A 24,043-nucleotide genomic window follows, 5' to 3' on the forward strand; every position below is an offset into this window, starting at 1 on the left:
CCCAGCAAGGCTCTCAGTTTGTTAAGTGGCCGTGCAGCCAGGCTTGAGCTTTCAGCAGGTGATGTAGACAGGCTATTTCCCCAAAGCCCCCACACAGATATGTCCACACACACTGTTGGGTGATCACACAACTTCTTTATATAAAATAAGGTTTGCTACCGCTACTAAATATATACATATATAAATAATAACACTTTGTACTTGGAATGTTTATTCAAAGAATGGTAAATATAATATATATATTTCTGATGCTTGTGTAATCTGCTTAGATCACATGCTATGCATAGGCCAACATCTAGAGAAAGCTGCAGAGTATTACAGTTGTTTTTCGAAACTCGAAAATGGCCGTCGAAATAGGGCGTGCCAGTAATACTATCCTTATTGTGACATTCCCCTGTACCCATGATCCCTCACGTGTGTGGGTCCCTCAGATTGTTTTTTTACACCATCGTGAGCGGTCGCAAAATATAAGCGGAGTCCATTTTCGGCATACGCCGTTGAACTTTATTAATTAAGTTAGTGTTTCTTCCTGTCCTTTGCCGACGCTGTGTCTCAACGCGGTAAAGACTGAAGAAGACATCGAGGCTGACCGTCTGACCGAGACTTCAACGGCGCCTTGGAAGGCCTGCCCGTGGTCATAAACATGTTTCTGAGGCTTGTGGAATCTGCTTAGATCACATGCTGTGCATAAGCTGACATCTAGTGGAAGCTGCGGAGTATTAGTTTGTTTTCCGAAACTCGAAAATGGACGTCGACACAGGGGCGTGCCAGTAATACCAGTAATACTATCCCTAGTGTGACGTCCACTGTACCCATGATCCCTTCACGCGTGTAGGACCCTGAGATTGTTTTTTTCCACCATACTTGTCGGAAGCATTGCACAGAGTTCCCTGGCTTTCTGCCATTTTGCAAAAAAACAATATTAATTTCCCTGTTCTTTCACTCCCATGTCGAGACATCGAAGATAGACGCCGGACCGAAGAACAAACAACCGTCGAGAGCTGCACGACAGACTTTGGGCCTCGGAAGGCCTCTGGCCTCGGCCCGGGCCTTGGAAGGCCTCTGCCCTGCAAGTAGGGAGAGTGGGGGGTGGAAACGTTCTCTACGCTCTTATTATTTCCTACACACACTAGCCCGCTGCCATAAGGTGCATATGGAGAGTGCTCCATTTAAATTTTGCCCCAAGTGCAACCGCAAGTACCCTTGGGTTGACAAACACCACCTGTAACCTTTGCTTGCTGAGGGATCACCCCGAGGCTAACTGCAGAGCGTGTAGCCTGTTTAAGGCCAAAACACTAAAGTCCCGCTCCACTAAACGTTTGGCCCACCACACCAGGCAACTCGAGGCCATGGAAGCGGTGGGTGCCTTCAGTGATGGCGGCGATGCCGTACTTTCGGACGGCGAGGGCACAGTGGTGTCGAAAGACGGTGGTGTCGGGAAGTCCCCGACCTTGGAGGATTGTCCGGCAGGGCAGTTATGGGGAACACACCCGGCGACAAGAGCGCTACCCACACTACTACTACACATAAACACTCTAAGTCCAACCGAGGCTCAACACACGTGTCGAGTTCTCGGAAGAAAGAGGCACAGAGAGCGGTCCACCGAATCGGTGTCCTCTGGGCGTTCCAGGTCGAGATCGCCGCATGACACAAGGCAACCGTCCACAGTTGCCAAGAGTGTCTCACTTTCCAAAGTCACTGTAGTATGTTCGTCAGAAGACGGATCCGACCTCCACCCCCAGGCCGCACACCAGAAGTCTGCTCCGGCAGCCCGTTCGGCATCTGCCTCCGAGTCCCGACGTGCACATTCGAAAGAGAGAGAGAGTACCCCCGAATCTCGACGCCAGGCATCGAAAAGCTCAGAGAAGGTGAAAACATCAGGAAAACACTCTTCTACTCAAGGGGAAGGGGATAAACAGCAGAAAGTCATCACACTCTACTTCTGCACCACAGACACAGAAGGACAGACATTAGTCTTCAGATAAGGAAAAATCCAAGACCCCTGTCCCTGCCCCTAAAACCAAACTTATTCCTCCCACTCCTCACGATATGGGAATAGAAGGGGAACCTTCACAGGAGGTTGTCATCCCCAGATCCAGAGAATGGAGCAGTGAAGATATACAGAGGGTAATGAGCAGAATGTCTTCCCTGGCTGATTCCTACTCTTAAGAACCCAGAACATTTCCTCAGTTATACTCCAGACAGCGCTACTCCTTCAGGATCCAGGGACCTTCAGCCTCCTAGTAAGAAACCTCAGTTTGAGACTCCAACTCAGGGCCTTATTTCAGACCCTTACTACATCCAACCTTACCAACAGTATAGTGAGGATCCACAACACTATAGTGAGGATCCAGACTTAGAAATGTTGGACGACCAAATGGGGGTAGATTATTATGGAGATGACGAGGGCCAGGATGGGGAGGAGGAAGATATTCGCAGAGGTCTACAATATAGACTCTCCTGTTCGCAAAGAACCTCAGGTTACTGACTCTCCAGTGGATAACCAGCCCCTTCTAAATGAGGTCTTGGCTAGAGCGGCAGAGCACTTCCGCATAGACACTCAGGGGGCGCAAGAGGAGAGGGACTTCGCAGAAGAGCTTATGGGAGACAAAAGACCCATTGCTCAAGCCATTCCTATTCTCAAATCAATCCAACGTAAAATTGATCCTTCCCTTCTCACTCCTAATCTCACCAGGGCTGTGAACCCCAGAATTGAGAAGATGTTCAGGGCCGCACAGTCAGACCCTCTTTACATAAGGGGTCAACTGAAGCCCGACTGCTTGGTAATTACAAACACCAGAAAAAGAGCGGGGACACCTCTGTCATCATCTGAGGATCCCCCAGACAAGGAGAGCAAAAGAATTTATGGGTTAGTAAGGAAGGTAGCCTCCACTTCCGCTTACCAGGCAAGAATCGCCAACACCACCACTCTGCAGGTAAGCTATAACCAGTGGGAGCAGGTAGCTGCTCTCATTGACTCCGCACCAGAACCACTAAAGGGTCAGTTGGCCCAGATCGCGTCAGAGGGTAGAGCCGTGTCCGGTTGCATCCTGAAGACAACCTTTGACACCGCAGATAATGCAGGCTGGCTCATAGCAGAGAGCACTGTCATTAAAAGGCACGCTTGGCTAAGACTGTCAGGGTTTAAACCCGAGACCCAGGCAACCCTTATTGACATGCTGGTGGAACCGAATGTCTTGTTTGGCAAAGCGGTAGAGGACGCACTGAAAACTGCCAAAGACGAGTATGATACTCTAAAGTCCCTGGGACAATTGACGAAGAAGTCCACTAATCAAAGAGGGAATAGTTATTTTTGTCGCTCACGCGGCCATAATTCACAGAGGGACTCCAATTATGCACAGGGACAGGGTACATCATGGGGTGGCAACCAGCAGACTACCCAAAGTTACGGCAGAGGTAATAAGAGGAGCCGTGGTAGAGGTAGAGGCAGCCCTGGCAGAGGCGGTACGCCTCCCGCAAAGCAGTGACGTTCCGCTCAGGGTCCCTTCCCACGCATCCCCAGTAGGGGGCCGCATTTTCAACTTCACCCAAGCATGGGAAGGGATCACATCGGACAGATGGGTACTGTCCACAGTGTCCGCAGGATACTGCATCGAACTGCTAGAGTGCCTCCGAAACCACCCTCCACGATAGAAAATACATTCCCTGGACCACCAAAAGATCCTCCTCGAGGAAATCGTCAATCTTCTCGCAAAGGACGCAATAGAACTCGTCCCGGGCAACCAGGTAAACAAGGGTATCTATTCAACTTACTTCCTTGTGCCAAAAAGATTTGACAAAGCGCCCAGTATTAGACTTACGTCCTGCAAACAAGTATGTCAAGCCCCATAAATTTTGCATGAGTACTCGCCAAGAGGTAATCCCACTCCTAAAAAGAGCGGATTACAGGGCAACATTGGACATGAAAGATGCCTATTTTCATATTTCCATGTTCCCAGCGCACAGAAGATTCTTGCGATTCAAAATAGCAGACCAACACTTTCAGTTGAAAGTGCTGCCCTTTGGAATAGTCTCGGCTCCAAGGGTGTTCACCAAGGTACTGGCGGCGGTGCCAGAGCACCTACGCAGGGAATCAATGCCAGTGTAACCCTACCTGGACGACTGGCTGATCACGGGAGAAAACTACCATCTTTGCAAAGTAAACACACAAAGGACAATAGACCTCTTCCAATTGGGCTTCTCAATAAACGAGAAAAAGTTGAGTCTAATACCGAACACATCAAAACAGTTCCTAGGAGCTGTATTAGTTACAAAGGCAGACTTAGCCTACCCATCCATGGAAAGAGTGCAAAATATGCTTCAGCAGATACCCCATTATCAAGCCGGTCTCCGGATAAGCGTATGCAAAGCAATGCGCCTGCTGGGTATGATGGCATCATGCATTTACCTAGTCCCCCACGTGCGCCTGCGCATGCGACCAATGCAGGAATAGTTGGCGAAACAATGGTCTCAGGCAAGTGGTCAGTGGGACGATCTAGTGGTTGTTTCACCAACACTGATTCAGAAGTTAGGCTGGTGGTCAAGGGAAAATCTACTCCAGGGGAAACCCTTCACACATACCGGAAGCACATGCGGTAGTCACAACGGACGCGTCCCTTTCCGGCTGGGGGGCCCACTACCTTCACCACACAGCACACGGCCTGTGGTCACAAGTGACTGCACAGAAACACATAAACGTTCTGGAGTTATTGGCAGTCCTCAAGGCCCTACAAGCCTTCGAAAAGCATCTAACACACGTGTCGGTACAATTCCTAACAGACAGCACCACCGCAATGTTCTATCTCAACAAACAGGGAGGTACACACTCTCCAAATCTGTCCACGCTGGCACAGAAAATATGGAAGTGGGCACTCAGACGAGGGATGACCCTGTCCTCTCAACATGTTCCAGGGATACTGAACACACTAGCAGACTCTCTCAGCAGAAACCCTCTAGCAGAAGAGCACGAGTGGAAACTAAACGAAGACGTCGTAGACCACATCTTCTCTCTTTGGGGATACCCCTCTCTAGACTGGTTCGCTACAAAAGAAAATGAGCAATGCCCAGACTTCGCGTCCAGGCTCCCCCAGCCACTCTCTAAGGGGGAACGCCCTATGGATGAACTGGTCAGGGAACAGATGACGCTCATCCTGGTTGCTCCTATGTGGGCGAGACAACCGTGGTTTCCACATCTGCACAAGCTAGCCATGTACGATCCCATCAAGCTCCCGTACCAGGTCAACCTGTTGACTCAACACGGGGGGACAACGATACACCCACATCCTCACTCTTTGAACTTGGCAGCATGGTTCCTGAAGTCATAGAGTTCGGACACCTTAATCTTCCACAATGGTGTATGGACATCCTAATAGAAGCAAGGAAACCAAACACCAGGCACTGCTATTTCTACAAGTGGAAAAGATTCATCATTTGGTGCCAATCTAAACAGGCTAACCCCATAGAGTGTATGCCATCGCACATTCTTACTTACATGCTCCACCTGTTGGATTCAGGGTTGGTCTTTAATTCTCTTAAATTCCACCTAGCAGCTTTATAAGCATACACCACCTCTCAGAGTAAGATCTCATGGGCGAAAGTGCCAGTCATCAAAGCTTTCATGGAGGGAGTGAAATGAATGCATCCTCCAGTCTCTAGCCCCCTGCCTGGTTGGGATCTAAACATAGTGCTAACAAAACTCATGGGACCCCCATTCGAGCCTTTCCAAAAGGCTACCCTTAGAGACATTACCTATAAAACTGCCTTCTTAGTGACTATCACTTCCATAAGAAGAGTCGGCAAGATCCAAGCAGTGTCAGTGCAGGACCTCTTCTTTGTCAAACATAAAGACAAATTGATTTTATACACTCGACCTTAGGTTTTCACCTAAATTTATTTCCAAGTTTCACGTGAACTAATCTATTGAGCTCCCGGCCTTCTTTCAAAAGCCAACTAGCTCAGCTGAGGTCAAACTCCACAGACTAGATGTGAGGAGGGCGGTTCTCTACTACGTAGATGAGACCAAACCGCTTAGGAAAACGGATCAACTGTTTGTCTCCATGGCTACAGGCAGACAATGAGGGCGTGTTTCAAAAAGAGCAATCTCCAAATGGATAGTCAAATGTATACAGTTATGCTATTCATTATCAGACAAGACACTGCCTTCTACACCTAGAGGCCACTCTACAAGGGGCGCTGGGGCTACATTAGCTTTTCTTGCAAACGTACCATTAGAAAACATTTGCAGAGCAGCGACTTGGAGCTCAGTTCATACCTTTACTCAGCACTACTGCATTGACACACATTCCAAAACGGATACACAGGTGGGACAAGCGGTTCTAAAACATCTATTTGCTGCTACTCCTTCTCACAACCCACCATCTTCTCAGAACACTGCTCGCTAATCTATGCATAGCATGTGATCTAAGCAGATTACACAAGCATCAGAAGGAATACATTATTCACCATAATCGTATTTCTGGTGCTTGTATCTGCTTATTCACATGCACCCACCCTTCCTACCCTGAGAGAAGGTGTACAGATGTTTACTTGAGCTTTCCATATATGTATGTATCTGTTTAGGAACTCTGTACTCGCACTACTCCTCATGCTACCTCATGTCAGAAAAAATACAATCTGTGGGACCCACACGCGTGAGGGATCATGGGTACAGGGGATGTCACAATAGGGATAGTATTACTGGAACGCCCTATTTCGACACCCATTTTTGAGTTTGGAAAAACTGTAATACTCTGCAGCTTCCACTAGATGTCGGCCTATGCGTAGCATGTGAATCTAAGCAGATACAAGCACCAGAAATACGATTACGGTGAGTAATGTATTATATATATATATGCATTCTATGTGTTACCACACAAAACTTACATTCAGTAAGTAAATGATGCACTAACTGCAGACCGTTTTAAATAGGCATGACAATGCTTAAGTAAGGTATAACAGCATAGAATAGTGAAGAAAGGCAGGTTAGTTATGAACAGTGGCAGAAGGCTTTCTTTAGACTGGACATGTTACGCTCACCTGGCTCCCACAGGGGTGTCGAGCGGAACTGGACAGCCACGGTCTCCACCAACGTGATGCGTGGTGCAGCGATGACTGACTGGACTGGCCCACCTAGCTTTGTCTGCTTGACCCGTAGAAGTAGTCTCCTAAAGACGGGGAAAGGGAATTAGCCACCTGTGGATTTGAGTAGTAACACCTCACTGCGTCCCCACTTATCACTTCTGACATTCCCTTTCACAAAGCTCACTTTATAGTTTTGTATGATGAGCTCTCCATCCTGCGAAGAATGCAGGGGCGCATTGATGGCCAGTAACTTCACTGGCTTGAGGGTATTGGAAGAGTTCTGGACAAATCTTGGCTCCAAACCTCCGGGCGAAATGCTGTAAGTATATAGTTCTAAAGAGTTCAAAATGTCCGAATAATCACTCTTGTCCAATTCCTTGTTTCTTTTGCAGATTAGACCCAAAAGATGATCGTCTTGTGGCAGCTGAAAGCGTTCAGGTAAGAGTCTGTGTTTTGTAACACTGTCTGATAAATGATGCCAAGGTTTAACTTGCTGCTTTCTCTTTTCTTGCAGGTGCAGCGTAGGAAGATTTGGCGTGCTAGTGGATAATACCTCCTGCGGTAAAATCAGGTAAGCATATGGTGGCAAGAGATTGTCCTTGTTTGTTCCCTTGGCTCACCTTGTTGTTTTCTTGTCCCCCTTAGATGCTGGAATGCAGCAACCTGGTGATGGAGACGGCACCGGATCGTAGAGATGCTGCGAGGAATGGTGAGTATGGCGCGGTGCTACTACTGGCGATGCGACGCGTTTAAAATGAAGTCTGTTTCTGGTTCGAAGATGCGCTGAATCCGAAATCAGGTAAGAAATCCAGTACAGTTCTTGTTCTAACCTTTCTTCTTCTTTCCCTTCTTTCTAGGCGCTCTGGACTCGAGGCAGGTGTGGCAGGATGCTGGATGCTGACTGCAGACACGGTGAGCGTTACGCTGCTGGATGCAGAATAACACAAAGCATGTGCTGCTCTTCGGGCGTGGTTTAAATAGCCTTCAAAGTAGTCCCAGGTAAGTATTCCTCCACAACCACACCCGAGTAACAAAATAGTTCCTAAGATAAAATAGTCCCTTCAAGCCTCACATGGGCTTGGATCCCTTGCAGCATGGTCTGCATCAGGTAAGTTTTAACATATGAGCCTGGCGCCTATGGCGCCAGGACTGATGTCCCATATGAGCCTGGCGCCATAGGCGCCAGGACTGTACCCAGATAACCCCTAACAGGGGTTGCTGGGTTTGCTCCAGGTAACATGATACCTGCTTCCGGGGTTGATGGACTTGGTCTGGATGCCCGTGGGTAGGCATCATGACAGGACAAGTAATTCTGAGGGGATCTTCCCATCTGGGCAACCTGTAAGGGAAAAGTTAGGGAGTAACGTATGTTGTCTTTTACAGCCCAGTCCAATAGTGTTCAATAGCCTTGTGCTTTCTTTTAAAAGGTTCTACCACCCCAATATCCCTGAGAAGGCCAGAGGAGAACAGGATCCACAACGAATCTGGGACCCCTGGACAACTCCAGACTAGAAGAGGCTCTTCCTCGTCACAGTACCTTAGGTCCTTGGCAGGCAAAGTGGCATAGTTTCTCGGCTTAACTCTACGATTCCTTCCGAGGATGAACCCCCTTTGGAAGATGGATTCACTGGGATACTGAGTCCAAGAATAAAAGCTAACCAAAGTCTTCCTGTAGTGCAGCAGCTTTACTCTTCACAGTGCTCTCCTTTGGTCAGCAATTTCTTTGACTAGATGTCCTGTGAAGATGAAACTTGGTGTGGGCTCCTTAAGGGCTTGGCAGGTGAAAGTAAGACCCCTGGCACCCTACGATGACTTCTGGCGGCAACAGGTGCATTTGCAACCTTTGGTGTTGGGTTTCAGAATACATAGCAGCACTGACCCCTGGGTGGCTTCTGGTGACATGGACTCAACCACTGGAGTGGACCTTGGATCCTCACAGGGTCTGGACCCTCGGAACGTCTTTGTTAGCTTCTGGTGGCGGGAAACCCACTGACGGACCTTCCTTGGCACTCAGCGACTCTGGAATCTCTTGTGGGGAAAACTGGTCAGTGATGATGGTGAGGATGTTCCTTGAAATGTTCTTAGGCAGTTTGGAGCTTTCGTAGCTCCGGATGTCAAGCAACACTAGGCTAGGGTACCCCCTCTTTTGGGCAGTAGACTGCAAAGGCTTGCAGCATTCATGAAATGCACCTCCGGACTCTGGGCAACACCAATGGACTTCTCTGGCTCGAGATGTCCGGCACTCCTCTTCTGGACTTCGAAGACCCTTTTCTCTGGATGGCAGGCACTTAGTACATGCTTCCAGGATATATGATATGGCTTCCAGGATACTTCGATGAAGATCAGCAGTTTTGCAAAATGGTCCCTCGTAGCTCGGGGAGAGGTCTCCTTTGGAGGTCCTCTCTGGATCAGTCCTTGGGAGACCCAACCACTTTCGGATTACTTGTAGAAATGCAGCAGCAGACTTCTCTTCCAGCTGGGCTTCAAGGAACATTTTCTTGTTGCTTCTGCTTTGACTTCAGCTTCTGAACAAATTGGTAAGCGAGAGGTTCCCAGATATACACATCTGTTCCCCATTCAATCTGGGTGTGCCAGGCTCAGTCAGCCAATCGCGCAGATTGGCTCCTGCCTGCATGAATGCCAATCAGGTCAACAGGCATTCAGGCCATTCACTCCACACAGAGACACATAACAAAGAAAGTGGATTTGGGTAAACACCCAGCCTTTCGGCACACTACACTGCATTCATGTCAGTTTCAGTCAGGGCTGTCTCATTCAGACACAGACACACAGACAGACAGACACACACACAGACAGACACACAGACAGACAGACAGACAGACAGACAGACACACACAGACAGACAGACACACACACACACACACAGACAGACAGACAGACACACAGACAGACACACAGACAGACAGACACACACACACAGACAGACACACACACACAGACACACACACACAGACAGACAGACACACACACACAGACACACACACACAGACAGACACACACACAGACACACACACACAGACAGACAGACAGACAGACACACAGACAGACAGACACACACAGACAGACAGACAGACACACACAGACAGACACACACAGACAGACACAGACACACACACAGACACACACACAGACAGACACAGACACACACACAGACAGACAGACAGACACAGACAGACAGACACACAGACAGACACACACACAGACACACACACAGACAGACAGACACACAGACACACAGACACACACACAGACACACACACAGACACCCCCCTCCCCCCCGACTTTGGGAAAGAAGGTAAAAGGCAATAGAAGCCAAGAGGCTACAGTAGCTATCTTGGCTTTCTGTAGGAATCCATTGATTCCTATGGCAGGGCCCGGGTATCCTAAACATGACGGACACTCAAAGCCACTGCCAAGTCAGCATGTAGCTGCCACCAGCTCCCATACCCTGCTCTGTGGACAACACGCAGTTGCCCACAAACACACGTAAGGGCTGCAAGGGTGTACCCCCGCCCATGGGTGCCATAAGGGTATCCCATGGGTGTTGTACACCAAAAGATAAAATGAAGAGCTGCACTGCCAGACGTCCAGGCTGGACCTCAGTGGCAGAAAACATATTTAAACCCATGCACTCTTTTTCATTGTGGCTGCTTACTCTAAAGACAGCGTTCTTGTTTGCCGTTCCTTCCGCTAGGTAGGTGAGCGAATTGCAGGTCCTTTGTTGTTGAGATGCTGGAAATGCCTTCTGGATGGACAGGGCCTCCTAGTCATTGTCCTACCAATTATCTGTGTGTGTTTTCCTTATGTTTTCTGCCAATGAGGCCTAGCCTGGACCTCTGGCAGTGTAGCTCTTAATTTTATCTATGCCTCCTGTCGAATTTTCCAAGCGCAGAGCTGGATGAGAATATCGATCTGCTGGGGAATCTGTGGGAGAATAATCAATCGAAAGAACTATACTGTAAGTAATTCCTCCTTCTATGGATTCTTCTCCCAGAGATTCCTCATCGACCCTGCCATCCACCCCCGCTCAGAACGTTCTGTGGGTTGGCGCTTCTGTCCAAACGAGAAGGCATCTGGAGATGGCTCTTAGATGACCGCTTCTGTCTCATTCTTTAAAAAAATCAAAAAAAGAAAACACATTTTTTCCATCATTGCTGTGGCGGATCACCCTGTTTGGATGTATCCTTGTTAAACTGAAGTATGGGGTCTAGTGACATGCTATACATACAATGCCTGACGTCCCTTCCAGAGCTGACAATCGAGAGACGGATTGAAGGCCGAGTCGAGGTCACTGCGCCCCCTGGCGAAAAGTTTCCGAACAGCAGAGCTGGATGATGGATATCTATCAAGGTTTGGAATCTGTGGGAGAATAATCAATTAAAAGATCATTACGGTGAGTATTTTCTCTGTTTGGATATTGATTATTCCATACATTTGTTTTGGTCCAGGTTGATGTGGGGGGAAAATGTCACTTATTATTGCATTGTATCACCTTTTAAAGGCTGTTTTAGATTAATTGATATGAATTATAGAACTGATAAATGTATCTTTTTTTAAAAAGCAGTTTTAGATCAATTGATATGAACTATGTTGCTTTTAGGTAGTATATTGTATTGTGTAATTATTTTTTTCTTATTTGTGTTGTAAGGAAGGTATGGTATCAAAGTAAGACAGACACAAGTGATCACAGTTCAAGGGTGTTTATTATTAAAGTGTAAAATGGGTGAGATAAATGCCTAATCTAAACCTAAATCTAAGAAGGGAGCAAGCTACAACCATCAAATAATAATACAGTCCTAGTAGAGTCTAGGCAAATAAAGGGCCTATATTTTTTTTTTAAACTATTGGCAATCTTTACCGCTGCAGTAACAAAATAGTGTGGGATAATGTTCACAAGAAAAGGAAGAAGTGTTCACAAAATGATGAGTCAGGATGTTACAGCTGGGGTCTCCCTTCCCCATGTTGTTAGCATGGGACAAGGCGGGACTCTGAGCACAGCACATTCCTGGGCTTCTCTGGCACAAGCTTACAGTTCCTTTTCTCTATATCAGGGCATTCTGCGTCCAAGTCTCTTATCATGCAAAGTCTCTTGCTTTAGAGGCCCTGACATGCCAAAAACAGAAAAACAAAAGTTCCTTCTTCTGACCTTCACATCGGGCAATTGCTCTTCACTCTATGATCATTCTTTCAGCATCAGCCTCCCAAAGCACTTGCCAATTTAAACAGAGACATCTGAAGGGTGTGATCTCGTCTCGCGGGGTCCCGCTGTTGGCCTAAGGCAAGTGCAGGCTTCACAAAATCAGTTCGCACAGCATTCTCCTCAGCCGGGCGCAAACGCCTGTTTCACAATTCCTTCAGTCGGATTCGCAATTTCACAATCATCAAAACTTCTGCAACTTGTCAAGGACTTTGAATTGTACAAGGAGTTTGGCTTGACCCTTGTATGACCCCCTTGACGCCTCACACCGGCCTTCCCTATGGCCTCTTGGTACTTGTAGTTTCAATACCTTTGTAATTCCACATTCTCTGTGTTCAGGAGAGGGGTACCAGCTAGAGACCTTCGAATGAGCGCCCAAGTGGCGCCGGACCACTCCATCTCTGGTACCAATGTTCTTCACAAAAAATACCTCTATTAATCTTCTTAATGTTGCCACTGCAACCTTGAGCCTAACACAGTCCGTTCCACTGTCAGGTTCTTCCGACTCACCGTTGGAGTCAAGGACAATACCACGATGGCAACCGTGTCTCCCTGCCCTGGCTATCAGTGCGGGAGGGTTCCATGTACCGCTGCAATCCGTCACACCATTCACCAGCTATGATTCCCGGTCTTATTTTATCATTTGTCGGTGGCTTTGCAGGTCTGTTTTGAAAAGGGCATGGGCAACTCCCACCCGGACGTCTTTTCAGATCTCGCCGCCTTTCTCCACCCTTTAACTGCTGTCCTAGAATAGCTGCTTCCTTGTGCATTAGACCTTGCTCAGAGTGTGCTCTCATGCTCCGCCTTTATCCCTATGAGGAAAGGAAAAGGGCAGTCAGATGTGCGTAGTTGTTGGCAATTGCCTGACTCTGACTGACCCTTGTGTTGGGACATGTCAGGTAAACGGCTCTGGTTTTAGGCTGTTGTCGCTCACGGTGTGAAAAAGTGTTCATGTTGGAAAGGTGAGGTGGGGGGCAGAGTTTCTAAATATCATACTGGGCAGGATAGGAAAAAGGTGTCATAAGGAAGGGGAATGCCGTGAAGATTCCCCAAAGGGAGGTCATTGATTGCTAAAGAAGGCTGTGAAGGACCCCAGGGAACATATCCTAAAAGAATGGCATAGTATCTGCCAGAAGATTATCACCGATTTAAACGAGCCAGAGGAAACACTGCTGAGAAATCCAGGACTGATAAAAACGATTGGATCGAGACACACGAGTCGATATAGAACTATAAACACAGATGGATTTTGGTTTAGGGCAAGGAAGTTGAATGTGCTACCCCATTACATCCATATTTTTCCAAACTGGTTTCTCAGAGGGCAATACATGCGGTTTTAATTTAACATTTGGGCAACCCGTCGGGTCCTAAGAAAAAGGAAAGAACATTCTTCTGAACCGAGCTAAGAACTTTGAGAAAAAGGTAATGTGGAAGAATCTCTTGGACATTTAGTGTTGATGTGTCCAGAGCTAAAAGTCGAGAGAGACTCTGTGATGGGAGTCCAGTTGAAAAACTGGACAAAGCGACTGCTGGCAACACAGGACCTAATATACAGATGCCGGGGAATGTTCACAAACCAAGAACAAACCTAAAGACTTCATTGTGAGTCTCTCCTTAGCAAACTACAAGGAAAGGATGCGTTTATGTATATGAACTGTAATTTTTATTTGGTTGTAACTTTCCTTTTTTAGGAAAAAATCCAAACTTTGCAGGTTGGATTGTAAACTGTTCGATTGGCTAAAGGTTTTCAAATTGGCAAACCGTTTTGAGCCAAATAAATAAATTAAAATATGGACGGGAATACCATGTTTCACCCTTTGGTGACCCACTTCCCCTCCCCGAAGACCCCCCATCCAGATGATCCTCCCGCACTGGTCTACCACCAGGAACTGGATCTAGTAGTGATGACCATGTCCTGGCCACCTGGATGACAGATCCCTGGAGATTAGTGGGTGAGACACCGTCAGGTGTCTCACAGTATTTTGTCTAAGTTTTGCTGTAAACCATATCACAATCGATCCTAAGAAGGGTACAAGCCCGCAGGCTGTCCCGGAGAAGCCAGTGCATATTTATACCAGCCCGGATGAGGGCGAGGATGATCTGCCTGAAGATTACTATTTGGACCACGAAGGGGGTCCGGGACCCCTCTCAGTGGGGGGTCTCCAGATGGGGCCCGGTTCACTGCCTCGCCAAAAAAGGAACATCAGTCCTGAACTACCACCAGTTGTTCCTTTCACACCTCAACCGAGGGACGTGTCCCTGGACATACTGTCAACACTGCACCCGCTGGTCTCGGAAACCCAGCAGAGACAGCCTCCCAGTCTGTTCTGCACCATCTATGAGCCCTCCAAGACCACAGCCCTCCAGCCCACCCCGGTACAAGGCAAAGGACCTGCCAGACCCAAGGTGTCGACCCGACACCTCCGCCTCTACCTCGGGATTTAACTCCAACTTGGGATCTGGCAACGCACACACACGGGCACAGATACAGCGGCCACGGACACCGCTGAGGAACATGACTTTGTGCCAGCAGACAGGGAGCCGCTGGGCGTGGATGAGCCCCACAGGGCCTCTTCACCAGATGAGGTTGGCTTGTTTCACGCTATGATGTCCAGGGCCTCAGAGCTGTTTCATCTGGTCCCCGAGGAGACTAAAACGGAAGGATTCCTTTACCAAAGACGTCAGTCCAAGCGGAAGACCATGTCCGTCCCCTTACTGTACGTTAACTGAGAGGAGGGCTTGGCCCTAATGATGACCTTGGGCACTGCTCAAATGGGATAGACCTGAGAAGTAATACAGGGTGCCGGACTCGGCACATTGGTGCCTGAGGTCCAAGCCTTCATCCGACTCTGTGGTTTCAGCTACGGCCAGGAAGTGATAGGCAAATCCGTTGTCCATGATGCCCCATGATCAGGAGGGGAAGAAGCTGGCAGCAATGGGAAAAGGTATTATCTTCACTGCTGCCAGCACCATTAAGGCCACTAAGGACCTGGTCATTTTTATTCCACTATGACGGGGAGCTATGGTATAAACTGGGCCCTACTTTTGGACTTATTACTTACGATAAGAAAGTGGAAGCTCTGGCGCTGTTCCAGGAAGGAGAAGCAACCTCATACCACGCCTTTACAGTGGCATTGAACGTCGCAGAAACAGCTTTCCGGCAGATGCCCAACAGAGTTTCCCTTCGGCCCCAGGGAAGGCTCAAAACTACCAACTTCAGACCAGACGTTTTGTCCAAAGTGTTGGATATGCTGTTTGATGGTGAGAATCTGTTTGGCAAGACCATTGACGAGTCTCTGCAAGTGATCAAAACAGACACCGAGAAGGCATGTTCACTGGGTGCCTTGCAGCAACGTCCTCTAGAGGAAAGTCTGGCAGGTCTTCCAAGGGATGTTACACCCCTTATCGTAAACCTTCCTGCTCCACAACGGTTGTACCGGCTGTGGACTCGGGCCCCCACTTGTGGACCCCAGTGGAATGCCGGCTGGCGAGGTTTGTCAGCACATGGAAGAACATCACCATCGACAGATGGGTGCTGGACGCTCTCGGACAGGGGCACAAGTTGGCATTCCAACACAGGTGTCCTCGTAGTCCACTGGTGGATCGACAAGAACTGCACGTGGAGCTGCTGCTGCAGGCAGTTTATGACAAGTTTTAAAAAGGCAGCGATAGAGCCCGTCCCCCAGCTCCTCTGGTGCACCGGAGTGTACTCCTGACACTTTCTGGTTCCGAAGAAGACAGGATGGCGGAGGCCGATCCTGGACCTGAGACGTCTCAACAAGTACTTCAAGTCCCAGAAATTCAGGATGGTCATGTTGCTGCACGTGCTTGACCAGCTGGAACAAGGCAACTTCCTGGCATCTCTGGATATGGAGGGTGCCTACTTCCAGATCCCCCATCCATTGGCAACACTGCAAATTCCTGCTGTTTGTGGTGCAGGGATGACACAATCAGTTGAAGGTGCTGCCCTTCGGCCTGAAGTCGGCCCCAATGGTCTTTACAAAGTGCTTGGCTCCGTTGGCAGCACACCTTCCTCTTGAGGGCATCCACGTCTACCATTATCTGGACGGTTGGTTTGTTTGATCCCGCTCCTACGTGTTGGCAAGCAAACACAGGACAAGGACCGTTTGTCTGCTGACGGATCTGGGATTTTCCATAAATTATTCAAAGTCCATTCTTGGAGCCATCACAGAACGCTCTGTTTCTGGGCACCCGAATCAACACAGTGTCGCACTCAGAGAAGAGGCTGGTAGCCATCTTGGGGAAGGTACAGCGTCTATCGTCTGTGCGGTTGGCTACGGTGCAAGCCGTCAAGTCGCTGCTGGGCATGATGTCCTCCGGCATCAACCTCGTCTGCCTTTGCAGACTGCAGATGAGACCTCTTCAGGAGTTTCTGGATGCAAGGTGACTGCGGATATGGCACCCGGACCTGCTACGTCTGTCGAGGACGCCATCCATCAGGCTGCCTCTATTTCCCAATCTTCTCGCCGGAGAAGGAGGAGCGATTCTACGGCACGACCCAGCGTCGTTGAACCTCAGGGCCTTGCTCCTGCATCCCTACAGTTTGGACATTATTCTTTGGCAATGGAATGTAAGGACATTCTGGCCAGAGCCTCTTACACGTTAAAGTGCTACAGCCATAAATGGAAGTGTTTCTTCATATGGTGCTGTGGCGCAGAGGATCACTCCCCTGCATGTCAGGACCCTGCAGCTTCTCCCATACCTGCTTTCCTTGGCCAAGGCTGGACTGGCTCACACCTCTATCAAGGTGCGCTTGCGCGCCATATCCCGTTACAACAGGACACCGGGTAGGCCGTCCCTGTTGTCTCATAGACTAGTCGAGGAGTTCATCAGGAGCCTCTTCAGGACTTTTCCGCTGGTGTAGGCTCTGGCTCCATCTTGGGAACTCCAGTGTGGTGTTAACTAAACTAATGGAGCGCTTTGAACCAATGCATCAGGTTCCCCTGTAGTTCCTCTCGTGGAAGACGGCTTTCATCGTGGCTATCACCTCGGCCAGGCAGGTTATGGAGAACCAGGCCCTGTCCTGCAAACGGCCATATTTATTATTTCACGCTACAAGGGTGGTACTGTGTACACACCCCACCTTTATGCTGAAAGTGCTGTTGGAGTTCCACCTCAACGAGCCTTTGGTGTTGCCGTTATTCTTCCCAAATCCATCGTCGCCAGTAGAGCGGGACGTTGGCATGCACGAAAAGTATTCAGAAGACTTCAGTTGTTCAATTTCGGACCTGTGAATCATGGAAAGGCATTGTCCAAGGATTACATCTCCAGGTGGCTCTCCGGCTGCATCATGCACTGTCTGTCATTGGCTGGCTAACAGGCCTCTTTAGGGCCCGGCCGAGGGCCTGCTCCACCAGAGCCATTGCAGCAATGAAAGCATTTATCTCTGGTGTGCCCCTGTTCGACAGCTGCAGGGCTGCTATGTGGAGGTCCATGCACACATTCACAAGGTTCCACTGCGTCGGTGGGGATTCCAGGGAGGAGTCGGGGTGACCAATCGGTGCTACGCAACCTGTTCACTTGAGGCTGTTCCAGTGGTGGTTTATTGCTTCTGTTGAGCCTTGCCACCTCCCGTTGTTGTGTATGTGTACTACTGTGTAATCACTATTCTCATGCTGGAGCGGTGTTAAGTTACTTACCCGTAACTCTTGTTCTCAGGCATGGGTCTGGTATGGATTCACAGGTGCACCTTCCCTCCTTCCCCTCTGTGGCTCTTCTTGGTGCATACTGCCACTTTACGTGCTAACCAAATCTGAAGATAGCCAACAGGGTTGGAGCTTAGAAAGAGAAGACTGTCATTGGATGTGGGCAGTACGACCCAGAGGACAGTGATTGGTTTAGAGGAGAAATACAGTTTTAAATTTAAACTGTTTTTTCTTTTATCAAGGATTCCCAACCTGACAGGGAATATTCATGAGCATGTGGATCCATGCCAGACCCACGCTGGAGAACAAGAGTTACAGGTAAGTAACTGAACCCTTGAATAATACAGACTGTGACGAGACTAGGGTAGGCAGAAGCTAATGTGAAATGTTGTGGACAGAGATATTTGCTACACTTACTTTTCTTGTCTTGACATTCCAACAGCGCCCCAAGTTCTCGGAGCTCAATCGTGTGATGAAACAGACTCTAAAAATGAATGAGTTTATCTTGGATGCCTTTGATCGCAAACTTCTTAATCCTTCAAGACCTAAACCAGACCATTCACTTCCAGACATTTTGAGATCCCTAATCTTCAAAAGCATTAAGGTATGTTCTGAGAACTTGACAGCTTCCTTCATGTTTTCAAAGTTAGGTTTTAATATTTCTGTGAGATTGTGCTATGATGTCAGGCGTTGCTCCCTGCACAAAGTGAAATGTGGTGTAAGTGTGTTTAGTTCTGTGTCTTAGAAATGGGCGCACTTGTTGCTGGTGTAATACGTTCTGTGTTTGTGCATGTGTCACTTAACTCGGGTAGCACTAAAATTCCAAAAGGGCCAGCCAGTTTAGTCTCTATACAGTTTTCTTTTTTCTGGATCCAGGTGTTAGTGATTGTAACGGATCCAGCTGATATACAACAGAATGTACAGTGTATAAATGTGTTTTGGTCTTCACTTATTTCTACCCATAGCTGTCATTAATGTTGCCTTTGCTCCCTCTTTGTTATCTTATGCTATGTCATGTACTGTTTTTAAAGTGCAATTTGGGTGCCCACATGGAGTACTTTATAGCTGATTGCTAATTAGACACATTAAAGGGTATGCATCCTGGATTAAAATTGAGTTTAAGGACATAAATTGCCCTGCACTCTTTTTGCAAAATTGTAGATATTTGGATATGGTTACGGATCTTAATTGGGAGAGTGTAATATCATTTAGTTGCTGCTAACAAAGGGACCCTCTCCCCCAGCCCCCCACATTATGTGGCAGGGTTTGATGGCTGTTCAAGGAAAGATCATCTGAAGTGCAAAGTTGACAGCCCGGTTAATAAAACATTTTTTCATGATAAAGCTTATTTCTAACAGATGCCTTCCTCCCAATGATTCCTCATCTATGATATCTATCTCGCAGCGGCCAGCTCCTCTTCTGAAACTTTGCTGCCACCAGAGGGCGCGGCATGGCTCCACTTCAATTCCGCCCAACATCAATTCTTTGGATCATTTATTCAACTTAGTTTTATTCTAATGGATTGTGTTCTCGTATGGATTCCTCATTTTAGATAGATATTCTCCTGCTTTGCAGCTCTCAGAAAGCTGTGGTGTGGAGTCGTCATCGTGACCAGACTTGGCATCAATGAAGGTCCAAATAGCACGCTCGGTGCCACGTGACCTCAGTACATTTTTTTTGCATGCCCAGCACACTACTCAGAAACTTAACCTCAAATCTTCTGACGCATTTGATTTTTCTTCAAAATTCTTCTACATTTTTGGTAGACTTTACATCATGTCTACTCCAAAACCCTCTGGTTTCCAAAAATGCTGTGAGCACATACATTTCACTTAACGATCCTCACAGGAGCTGTCTGTGGTGCCTCAGTACCGACCACGTCATGGCATTTGCGGCTTGTGTCAAGTTATGACACCTAAGTCCCTAAAGGAGAGAATCTCCAAATTGCCCCTAGGTTGTTCATCTTCGAATCTCTAAGCAAAAGTCCATTGAAGACTCAACCTGATTAAAAGAGCTCTGTGGCTGAGATGAGGACTGAGAAAGAGGGAACATGGGTCTCAAAACACTGTAAGACATGCCACTCAAGGAGTGACGCTCGTCATTCCTCTTCTTACTCATCAAAGAAGAAGGCATTTGTCAACGGACTCATCCCCAGATAGACAGGTACGGCTTCCATCTAAATCCACCCCAGCAGAAAAGTGGGAAGAGTTTTGCATCAAGATGATCCAAGTCTTAGAGAAAGCAAACCCACTCATTCTCTCTACCTCCCGGAAGATGATGTACGAGTCCACCACACTCAGCAAGGCCGGCAAGGTCATAACTCGCCAACCACCTTGTTCATCTAAGAGCGGAGACCGGTGAAGTCCTCCAGCTGACTGTCGACACCATCAGCGGCTGATGCGTTTTCAGATGTACCTCCGGCTCTCTCAGCACCATCAACGTCACAGCCTAAGCGGTCAAAGACCGCCAAGGATCCCTCAAGTAGTTTTGTTCCAAAATTGAATATCCTCTTTTCAGGACATTTTTAACGAGGACAACCCGGTACCCTTTGGGCTTGATCCCATGGGTCTTCCTCGAAACCCTGAAGGATTCCGTTATCCAGCACCATAAAAAATCCCCCCTAGGAGCTATGGAAGACTGACTGCTCGGGCCAGAGTCCATAAGGATTTTGTCAGAAAGTACAAACCAGCTTTATCTGACCCAGAGCTTCTAACAAAGCATCCGGCTTATGAGAGTCTGGTAGTACAGGCTGCGACTGTGAGCAATAAGCTGAGTGCCTATCCATCCGTCCCCCCCTGACTGGGATGACCAACAATATGACTCCTTGGTAATATGTCACTTAAAGCTGTTAATGCTTCATGTTCCCTGTCAGAATACACACAGATGCTTTGTTCTGTGATTGCTGAGGCAGCCAAGCACATCCCAGAAGGTGAAATGAGGAAGGGTTTCCTCAACATAGCGGAGTGTGGAAAGGAAACAATGTGCTAGTCCCTACATTGAGGACTGAACACAACCAGCTGTCTCGGAAGATCTACGGCAGTGAATCCCATCATGCATAGATTTGCCTGGCTGAGAAAAAAACGTATTTGCATAGGATGTCCAAGTGAAGATGCTTGACATGCTTTTTAATTGCTGTCATCGTTTTGGCCGAAGGGCAGATGACAGCTTTGATTCATTGCAGGTATCCAAGGCTGCTGCAAAGTCCTTAGTGTCGTCAGTTAGACACACTGCTCAACCTTCCACTCAATGAAAGGGCATGCCTTGTCGTTTCTATAATTATGGACAAAAAATACAAACAGCATGCCATCCGTCAAGAGCAACATCAGAGATGTTTCTCTCGTTCTTCCAGAAGCAGAGGGAAGACACAGAACGCTGCCGCGTCTGTCCCCTCCAGTGCGACCCCCACCGCAACACTTATGTAAGAACTTGAGCCACATGACGCCGGTAGAGGGGCGCCTGTCGTAACATTCGCAGGAAGCGTGCACCATTACTTCGGACGCATGGGCTCTTCAGGTAGTCTCCCCAGGTTTCTGTCTTCCATTTTAAAGCTTCCCCCAGATTGCCCACCTCTGGCCAGCCCCCCTCCTGTTTCAGACCCACTGCTCCTACAGGAGCTTTCCTCTCTTTTGCAGAATGGCACCGTAGAGTTGGTTCCTAGAAATGGGTGGTACTCCCATTATTTGTTTGGTCCCAAACAAAGACTGACGTCAGCAACCCATCTTGGACCTGATGCCCTTGAACAAGCTCCTCAGGAACACTCTAGTAGATCCTCCAGTCCCTGGAAAATCGGGATTGGTTGGTGGCACTCGACCTGCAAGACACTTACTTTCATGTGCCGTTTCATCCAAAGCACAAAGTACCTGAGGTTCGTCATAGGCAATAAGAACAAAACGTTGGTGAACTAAGAAATCCGGAAACCAGACACCTGCTTCTGCCACTGCACCCATTGCCAACTGGACTGTAATAGACAGGATAAAGTACACCCTGACTTTTCCTTTACAGGTTGCCGAGGTGGGGGGATCCTCACAACAGTATCACTGTTTAAGTCTAAAGAAAGTATACTGCCTATGTTCTGAAGCTAACCTGCCTTTTGACTGGTTTGTGTCCTCCCATCTTTAGATAGATATCCTCTCTAACTTATCTGCTTCAGAAAAACCTTTCTGGTAGAGGGCACTGTGCGTTGATGCAGTCGACTCTGTCCCTCGAGGGCCTCCGTCTACGTTATCACTGGTACAGCTAGCATGCGCATCGCCCGTTCGCTTCAGTTCTGTTATTCCGCGATAGCTGACGCTTTGAGAAATTACCGCGCGCTTCGATTCCAGTGAAAACAGCGACCAATTCAAATAGCGATGCCCTTGTCTTTGACACCATCGACCCCGAATACCGGGTTAAAAAAATGCTATAATTGCCGCGCTAACATGCCACTCACGGATCCTCATTGATTGTGCCTGTGGTGCCTGAGCGTGCAACATTGTACGGCAGACTGTGGGTCCTGTCAGTCTGACTGGTAAGGTTTTGAAAGAGCAAAAAGAGAAGTTAGATGTTGGTAGCACCCATACTAAATCCCTCTTAAATTACACTGTCAAACAAGCACTTGACTGACGAATCAAGAGGTTACTTTTCATTTTGTTACTTCATTGTGCATTTGGTTAAGCAAACCTTAAGCAGAGATACATGTTTACATTTCAATGGATTGCTTTTCTCTTGCAAATTCCTCATCTTGATAGATAGCCATCATCCAGCTCTGCTGCTGAGAAACTTTTTGACAAAGGGCGTAGTGGGGCTCAGCTGTCGATTCATCTTGTCTGGCTCGCTATCATCGGCTCTGGAAGTGACATCAGGCGTCGTATATATAGGTGTCCAGTCAAACGATTGGAAAAAAAAGGATCGAATGACCTTTTGCTCGAATGCAAAAGGATCGAAAAAAAGGGTCACATTTTTTTTTTATTTATATATATTTTTAAGTTTGGGTTGGTAAAAAAATGTATTTAATAAAGAAAACAGGTGGTTGGGGTGGAAGCCCCCTCACCCCCCCCCCCCCATAAAAATAAAAAAAAATCGACCCTTTTTTTTCGATCCTCTGTCGATCAAAAGGCATTCGATCCTTTTGTTTTCAACCCAATCACTGGCAACCGCTATATATATATATATATATATATATATATATATATATATATATATATATATATATATATATATATATATATATATATATAGCACATCACTTTGCCCCATGCTTCAGTTCCTTTTTTCTGCGCGCTTGCGTGCTGCATCGGGTACACAACATGAGTTTACTTGATTTTTTTTTTTTACCTATTTGTATGTTTTCTCAGAAAACCTTGACGCAATGTCGTCTCACAAGGTCTCAGGCTTTAAGCGATTGTGAAGCCAAAATGTCACTAACCAATCGCCGCCATCAACACAAGTCCAGCTCGTCATCGGATCGAGGTAAGCCCCTTAGCGTGGCCAACCACTCAAGAAGAATGGGAACGTTTTAAGATTTACATGCTTGATATGTTTCGGCAACAAACTGCTGTAGGTACAGCTCTGGCTCCCGACCAGCAAGCTTCGGCGGCAAAAGCGTTGCTCGGTGCTCCCGACCCCAAGCCAGCCACTCAATCGACATGGTCAACGTCGAAAACGCCTTCGGGCGTCATGCCTACCAGGCATATTTCGCTGGAGCGTCGAATGACCGAGGCCCACAGTGCCCATCGGTTATCTGAGCATCCCTTTGTGCCAAAAGAATCTTCTGCATCGAAAGCTTCGGCTTCAAAACCTATCCTCAAGACCTCTGTGCCCAAAGTCAGCGACGGTTCATGTGTGCCGCTGTTGATATCAGGCTTCTTCGACTCGATGCAATCCATATTTGGCATATATGACCCCCGATGAACCAGACGATGCCGTTTACATGGGAGCAGTCGCCGATTATTTTTGACGACCATGCCAATTTATTAGCCCTAGCTCAGGGTCTACAAGATGCCGGTAGTCTGGATACTTCCCCAGACCTTGAGTTACAACAGAACCAGCCCTATATCCATGCTAACAAGTTCATGGATCTGGTTCACAGGGTTGTTCACAC

The 24,043-nt window shown here is 47.8% G+C and overlaps 1 protein-coding gene across 5 annotated transcripts in view; it reads left to right on the top strand.

Moving 5' to 3' along the window:
- LOC138468321 (exportin-5-like) overlaps nucleotides 1-24,043 on the top strand; it is a 2,334,215-nt gene that overhangs the window by 2,151,513 nt on the left and 158,659 nt on the right. For all 5 annotated transcript variants that reach the window (XM_069608827.1, XM_069608826.1, XM_069608825.1 and 2 more), the window contains one exon: nucleotides 18,407-18,568. In XM_069608827.1, the coding sequence (XP_069464928.1) occupies nucleotides 18,407-18,568 (162 nt within the window). The remainder of the gene's footprint in view (nucleotides 1-18,406; nucleotides 18,569-24,043) is intronic.

This window comes from Ambystoma mexicanum, chromosome 4q (assembly GCF_040938575.1).
Source record: "Ambystoma mexicanum isolate Mex_15411 chromosome 4q, UKY_AmexF1_1, whole genome shotgun sequence".
NCBI classification, from domain to species: domain Eukaryota; kingdom Metazoa; phylum Chordata; class Amphibia; order Caudata; family Ambystomatidae; genus Ambystoma; species Ambystoma mexicanum.